This window comes from Elephantulus edwardii, unplaced genomic scaffold, assembly GCF_000299155.1.
Source record: "Elephantulus edwardii isolate Elephantulus edwardi_28Jun2011 unplaced genomic scaffold, EleEdw1.0 scaffold00212, whole genome shotgun sequence".
In the NCBI taxonomy this organism is placed as follows: domain Eukaryota; kingdom Metazoa; phylum Chordata; class Mammalia; order Macroscelidea; family Macroscelididae; genus Elephantulus; species Elephantulus edwardii.
Window position 1 is genome coordinate 2137146 of NW_006399962.1, and position 6836 is coordinate 2143981.

Genomic DNA, 6836 nt, shown 5'->3' on the forward strand with positions numbered 1-6836 from the left:
GTTTCTCCAAGCCACTTTCCCTCTGATTTGGTCCTACTATTCCTCTATCTCTTTGAATCTGCACAGGAAGCACGCAGCTTTAGGTCTGAGGTCATCAGTAATGGAAACACTGGTACTTAAGAAAATTTAAAGCAGGGTCATAAGTTCTTTTTATTTGTGTCATTACCTCTAGTGTTTCTATCTTGGACCTGGTTCTTTCTCCTCATTTTCTTATGTCTGGCTCAAGGTTCTTACCACCACTTAGGACCAACTCTCCCAAGTTTCTCCCCCCAGTCTTTTAATGAACCTTACAAGGCAACTAAAAGAAAATTGCCAAGCTTGGCCATCTTCTCTGATTTCCTGCCTGGCTGGCCACACAGTGCTGCTGACCACATCCTCTCTCACCTTGTTCATATACTTCCTTACCAGACATACTATCTAGAAGTTCTCAGCCCCTAAAACTTGCTACTGACCCTTTACCCTGACTCTCTTTTTCTGCATCACCATCTCCTCTCACCCCAAGGTTCTCTTCTCCCTTGACACTGATCTTAGAACCATGTCCTTTTGTTCTGAGACAGTTAGCGCTGTCCCTTTCTGGATCTTTCATGTCTCCTTTTCTTACAGTTGCTAGTGCTGACCACAATGTTATCTGGCCGGTGGTGGTGGTCAAGTACTTGGGGAAATCTAGGACTGGGACCCAGAGGCCCTTCTCGGGGATCCCAGCTCTGTGTCCTTTATGCCTTCACTTACACTGGGGCAGATGGCCAGCAGGTGTCTCTGGCTGAAGGGGACAAGTTCCTCCTTCTTCGAAAGACCAACTCAGATTGGTGGCTGGCAAGGCGCCTAGGAGCACCCTCCAACTCTCAACCGATCTTTGTTCCAGCTGCCTATGTGACAGAGGAATCCAGACCTTCTCAGAGTCCAACCACCATTAGCTACAGCCAATCTCACTGGACTCGTGGTAAGTAAACCCTTCCCCACCAATTTCCTATCTTCTTTGCTTCTGAGAATCATTGAGAGAATTCTTTTCTATAAGCTTCTGCTGTTTCCTTTTATTATCCCTGTCCTGGTGTATCCATCTCATTGCCTCTCAGTTCAAGCTTCCTAGATCATATATCCTTTCTCACAGCCTATTTATCTTTCCAGTGGGCCCCTATGGATGGGGGATACTTCTGATCATTTACACACACACTCTCCCATTTCTTTGTTCCCAGGATCAAAGTTGTTTCATGGATCCCTGGAGGAGCTGCATCTGTCTCAGACACCTCACAGCAGAACTCAGGCTATGTCTGAGAAGCCACCCCCTCTCCCCCCAAAAATCTGTAGAAGTATCAGTGTTAACAATTTGAGTTCTGGTATCCTGAAGAACCAGGAAGAACCAAATGAAAGGTCCCTCTCCCAGAGAGACTTACTGACAGGGGCCGTAAATAGCATGGTGAGTCACAGCTCTTCTTTTTAGCATGGTTGGCCAAAAGATAATCACTGTCACAGTGGTGACCTAGACAGACGACTCCCTGCCCTTAAGAGATTCCTGGTGATAGATAAACCTGTAAACCAATAAGTAAAATAATCCTTGGAACTGCTAAATGCTTCAAAAAAAAAAGTAAATGTGGAACAGAATGACTGAGGTGGTCTACAAAGGCATCTCTGAGGAGGTACATTCAGTTGAATCTGAATCAGTTGAAAGAGGTAGCCGTAAAGCCATCTAAGACAGAGGGGACAGCAAAAGGCCCCTTCAAGACAACTTGAAGCTTGGCACAATAGAGGGTCCAAAAGAAGGCCAACCTAGCTATGTTTTTTCTCAACTCCTGGCTCAGGAGCACAGTTGTTCTTGGGTCCTCTCTTTGCAGCTCTGATCACCACCTTGTCCCTTCAGGAGACCCCTAGTTCTTCTCTAAAATTGACCCCTCTCTTACTAGAGAATGGAAAAATGGCCCCTTCCTTCCTCATTCTCCCCTCGCTGGGGTCTTCGAGTTACCTTTCACCTCCTAGGATGTGAGAGTGAGGCTTTCCTTCAAAATACACACACACACACACACACACACACACACACAGAGACACACTTTAAAAGCGGGTTCCCCTTTCCTGTGACCAAGTGGTGGGGGCGGGGTAGGGGAGGAGGGAAGTTGGAAACAGGAAGTGAGGAGAAAAGCAAAGAAGACAGTGAGAGAGGGGAAAAAACCCAAAAGGCAAATACGGCTGGGGACAAGATTTCTCCCTCAGTACCTGGGTCACCCCAGCCAGGAGTCGGTGGTAAGGAAACAGTGGAGGTTGGAGGAGGAGGAGCAGGAAGAAGAGGAGATGACTAGGTAGAGGGAAGATTGAGGAGGGGCGTAGATTGGATAACCACCTCTTTCTTCCTCTTTTCTGACAGGCAGGACACCAGCCCCTCATGTCAGAGCCCCCCGTGTACTGTAACCTGGTGGACCTTCGACGCTGCCCCCGATCCCCACCCCCAGACCCTGCATGCCCGCCCCTGCAGAAGCTGGACGCCTGGGAGCAGTACCTGGATCCTGTCTCTGGACGCTGCTTCTACATTAATTCACTGACAGGCTGCAAGTCCTGGAAGCCCCCTCGTCGCTCTCGAGACCGAGAGACGGTGAGACCTTCCCTCCTGTTTGACCCCTTGTCCTCTCAACCTTCCTCTCAACCTTCCTCTCCCCACCCTACCGCCATCCTATCCTCAACCTACCCCCACCTTAACCCCACCCCAGGCTCCAAGGTAGTGCGTTTTCTCTCTGAGGTGTTCAGAAGTCTGAAAAAAGTTTTACAATGTGGGAAGTAGAGTGCTGAGATTCAGTAGGGGGACATTGAATGTAACTTTACCTCTCTTCCCTCCCTCCCTAAACCCAGAACCGTGGCTCCATGGAGGTGATACAGACGCTGAATAAGGGCAGTGATGTTCTGCAACCTCAGACTAAGAGTTTAATATCAGACAAAGGGAACTCAGGACTACTGGACCCCCAGGTGAGATCCCTCTCACCTCCTATGCACATACAGCACATGTCAATATGACTTTCTCTTTAATGCAAACAGTCCTCATTATCCATCACATCCCCTTCCTCTCACCCACATTCGCACCCCTGTTTCCCCTACAGCCAGGGACTCCGAAGTTGAAGGTTCCTCCACCTGTTTCTCCAATCCCCTCCCCCAGGGCTTACCCAGCCTCTGCCATAGGAACTCCCAGCTGGACACCTCAGACCTGTCTGCAGCCTCAAGATCCTCTCGACCTCTTCCACAACTCCTGGAGGACCCCCACGTGAGTCTCTCATCTCCTTGTGAAGGACAAAATCCTTCACTCTTCATCTCCAGTTCCTATTCTCCATAACCATCTTCCATTTTTGGAGTTGCACTCGTGACTGAAACTCCGTTGAATTTCCCAGGCTGTAAATTGCAAGGAAGGAGATTGACCCATCTTTCTCCCATGGAGCAACTGGGGGATTCCAACTGTCAGAGAGGCTTGGCTATAGGGTGTGTAGCACAGCTCCCTGGGCACTAAGTCACTAGAGCTCTCTTTCTCCATTTTGCTCCTGGCTATTTGTCTTACTGAGCCTCTCCAACTTCAAAGGAGCTCATTTTGGGAGACTCCCTGAGGAACCACTTTGGCCACTGTGGGAGGTATAGGGTGTCACTTTGATGCTCCTTATATTTCTCAGGAGGTGGAAAAGTCGGGCCTGCTCAATGTGACCAAGATTGCCCAGGGGGGCCGCAAGCTCAGGTGAGACTCAAACTACTGTAGGGACCTGGGGTGAAGGGTAGTAAGGGAGAGTGTCCGCCCATGACATTCTGACCTTTTCACTACCACCACCATCCCCGCAGGAAGAACTGGAGCCCGTCATGGGTGGTGTTAGCGGGTAACAGCTTGGTATTCTACCGGGAGCCGCCACCGACTGCGCCCTCCCCAGGCTGGGTGAGAGGGGTGAGGGGAAGGGAATGGAGAGAACAGGGGTGTGCGCACAGTTTTGGCCTGCCTCAGGCCAGCTGTTAAGGTAGGGGCTGAGGATTTAAAGGAATTAAGGATCACAGCCTTCCGTCTCCTGTGGCTTATCTAGGTGAGAGCAGGCAGTTAAGTTTTTTTCCTAATTGCCAGGGACCAGCGGGCAGCCGACCCGAAAGCAGCGTAGACCTTCGCGGGGCAGCGCTGGCCCACGGCCGTCACCTGTCTAGCCGTCGCAACGTGCTACATGTGAGTGCCTGCTCTCTGCGTATCCCCAGACCTCCTGACCCGGGGGTGCCCCCTAGTCATCCACGTAGGCGTGTCCTCGGCCTCCCTGCTGTTGTCTTGTCGCTCCGTCTCCCTTGCTTTTTATGCTTCTTGCCTCCAAATCCAAGCCTTTCCCCACCGGCCCTCAGATCCGCACAGTCCCTGGACATGAATTCCTGCTGCAGTCAGACCAGGAGACGGAGCTGCGAGCCTGGCACCGCGCGCTGCGGGCGGTCATAGACCGGCTGGTTAGAGGGGCGAGGTGGGGTGGCTTTAGGGGCCATTGATGGGCTAGAGAGGGGCGAGCAGAGAGAACCGACAGCTCCCAGAGGAAAAAAAAAGCTTCAAAGCTCCATTGACCACGTGAATGTCAACAGAATGCCCAGGGGACTACAGGATTCCGAGGGCAGGGGGTGCAGGGTGGGACACAGGCTGGACTCGGGATAGAGCGGGGGTGTGGGGCTGGGAGGAGACCCCCAGCTAAAGTTTCCTTGTTGCAAAGTTGTTTAGATTTCCCTGTGTCTCCCTCCCACCGGGCCCGTCCGCCTGTCTGTGTCTAGGATCGAGAGAACCCCTTGGAGCTGCGTCTATCCGGCTCAGGCCCTGCGGAACTGGGGGAACTGAGTGCTGGGGAAGATGAGGAAGAAGAGGAGCCGGAGCCCTTGCTTAAGCCTCTGTGGCGGCTCAGCGGGCGCCGCAGCTCCGGTAAAGGGGCGGGCCGGGGAGGCGGGGACTGTGAGCTTGTCCAGCGCCTGCTCCGAGGGACTGCTCTTCTCACCCTCTGGCTCTACCTTCCTCCTACAGGTCGGTGTCCAGAAGGAACCGAGCAGAACCGAGTTCGCAGCAAACTAAAGAGGCTTATCGCAAAAAGGCCGCCTTTGCAAAGCCTGCAGGAGCGGGGTTTGCTCCGAGGTGAGATGGGGCCGAGAAAGATGGCACCCTGCCCCTGTGTGCCTCCTTCAGTGGTTTTTGTAAGCCTATTTCATGGATGTGAAACGGTCAGTGAAGCTCAGCAGAGAGCCCCGCAGAACTTGAACATTGGTCTTCTGAGACCACTGCTCTTCTTCAAGTGGTGAGAGGAGTCAATGACCTGCTTCTCTCAGCCATGGCACAGATGGCCAGGAAGAGGGCTTGTGCTGAGAATGTCCGCGGATAAAGCTGACATTAGCATTTCACCTCATTCTGTACCTCTTCAGACCAGGTGTTCGGCTGCCAGTTGGAATCACTGTGCCAGCGAGAAGGGGACACCGTACCCAATTTTGTGCGGCTCTGCATTGCTGCTGTGGATAAGAGAGGTCATTTCCCCAAACTCCCCAGAATCTCCTCTTTCAAAAGGCCACAGCCTAGAATATACCAATACCCTTACCCACACACACATCTTCTTATTCTAAGTCCACTGGCACCTAACAACAGCAACATCTTCTTGCTGCCCTTTTAAAACCCTCTCTACTTACAAATCTCTCCCCCCCAACACACTTTACAGCTGGAAACTTTATGTGTTTCCTGCTACATCTTCTAGGTCTAGATGTGGATGGCATTTACCGAGTTAGCGGGAACTTGGCAGTGGTTCAGAAGCTTCGCTTCCTTGTCGACAGAGGTGAGAAGGCTGGTGGGCAAGTAATGCTAGGAAGAGCTTGGATTGAGTGAGGGAGCTGACAGAACAGGGAGGTTTTCTGACTAGATCTGCATAACCTCAGCTCCTGATCTTTCTTCATGTGTGTTTCAGAGCGAGCAGTCACCTCTGATGGGAGATATGTATTCCCAGAACAGCCAGGACAAGGTACATAAACGCAAGACATTGCAACTTCTCATGTATTTCCCCATGCGTGTGAGTCACCCTGATCCCTACATCTGTTGTCTTACCTCACTGGGTCCACTATGGATTCCTATGGTCTGCCTTGACTACACCTTCTCCTGAACTCCTTATCAGTCTTTCTCTGGTCCTTCCTGAGCCCCCATATCTCTACCTCTTCAGAAGGACGACTAGACTTGGACAATGCTGAGTGGGATGACATTCATGTGGTCACTGGAGCCTTGAAGCTTTTTCTCAGGGAGCTGCCTCAGCCTCTGGTACCCCCATTGCTGCTGCCTCATTTCCGTGATGCCCTTGGTAAGAGATGGGACCTTTGGGCAACACCCTTAATACTAGGGGGATGGGAGTGGTGAAGAATACATTTTAAGTTCCCTCACACTCTTGGGTCCTATCCTGAGAGCAGGCAGAGATGGAAAATATTTTCAAGTCATGTACCAACCCAAGTTGCTTGTTTGTAAATATTTAGAGTACTGAGTGGAAAAGAATTCTAAAGCTGTAATTGGGCAGAATGGGAAAGCAAGCGGTGATTGAGTAGTGATGTTTTTCCATGGGTATGGAGAACAGGAGTGAATTTATCCAGCCTGTCTTAGCATTTTCCTAACCTCACTCCCATGCCCATCCCATCACTCTCTTTAGCCCTTTTGGAATCAGAACAGCGCCTCGCCCAAATACAAGAGTTAATAGGCTCAATGCCAAAACCCAACCATGACACTCTGCGGTACATCCTGGAGCATTTATGCAGGTCAGGAAGACTAAATATATTTTTCTTTCTTTCTTTTCTTTTCTTTTCTTTTCTTTTCTTTTCTTTTCTTTTCTTTTCTTTTCTTTTCTTTTCTTTTC

The 6836-nt window shown here is 50.8% G+C and overlaps 1 protein-coding gene across 1 annotated transcript in view; it reads left to right on the forward strand.

Annotated features, from left to right (window-relative positions):
- The first annotated feature begins 234 nt into the window (after nt 1-234).
- Nucleotides 235-6836, forward strand: part of ARHGAP9 (Rho GTPase activating protein 9) — an 11561-nt gene continuing 4959 nt past the window's right edge. The window contains exons 1-17 of the mRNA XM_006897590.1: nt 235-294; nt 604-940; nt 1194-1414; nt 2354-2578; nt 2833-2946; nt 3134-3238; nt 3636-3697; nt 3799-3889; nt 4070-4165; nt 4333-4431; nt 4744-4888; nt 4988-5095; nt 5380-5478; nt 5703-5780; nt 5910-5963; nt 6159-6293; nt 6633-6738. Of these exons, the coding sequence (XP_006897652.1) occupies nt 622-940; nt 1194-1414; nt 2354-2578; nt 2833-2946; nt 3134-3238; nt 3636-3697; nt 3799-3889; nt 4070-4165; nt 4333-4431; nt 4744-4888; nt 4988-5095; nt 5380-5478; nt 5703-5780; nt 5910-5963; nt 6159-6293; nt 6633-6738 (2057 nt within the window). The 5' untranslated portion in view covers nt 235-294; nt 604-621. The remainder of the gene's footprint in view (nt 295-603; nt 941-1193; nt 1415-2353; nt 2579-2832; nt 2947-3133; nt 3239-3635; nt 3698-3798; nt 3890-4069; nt 4166-4332; nt 4432-4743; nt 4889-4987; nt 5096-5379; nt 5479-5702; nt 5781-5909; nt 5964-6158; nt 6294-6632; nt 6739-6836) is intronic.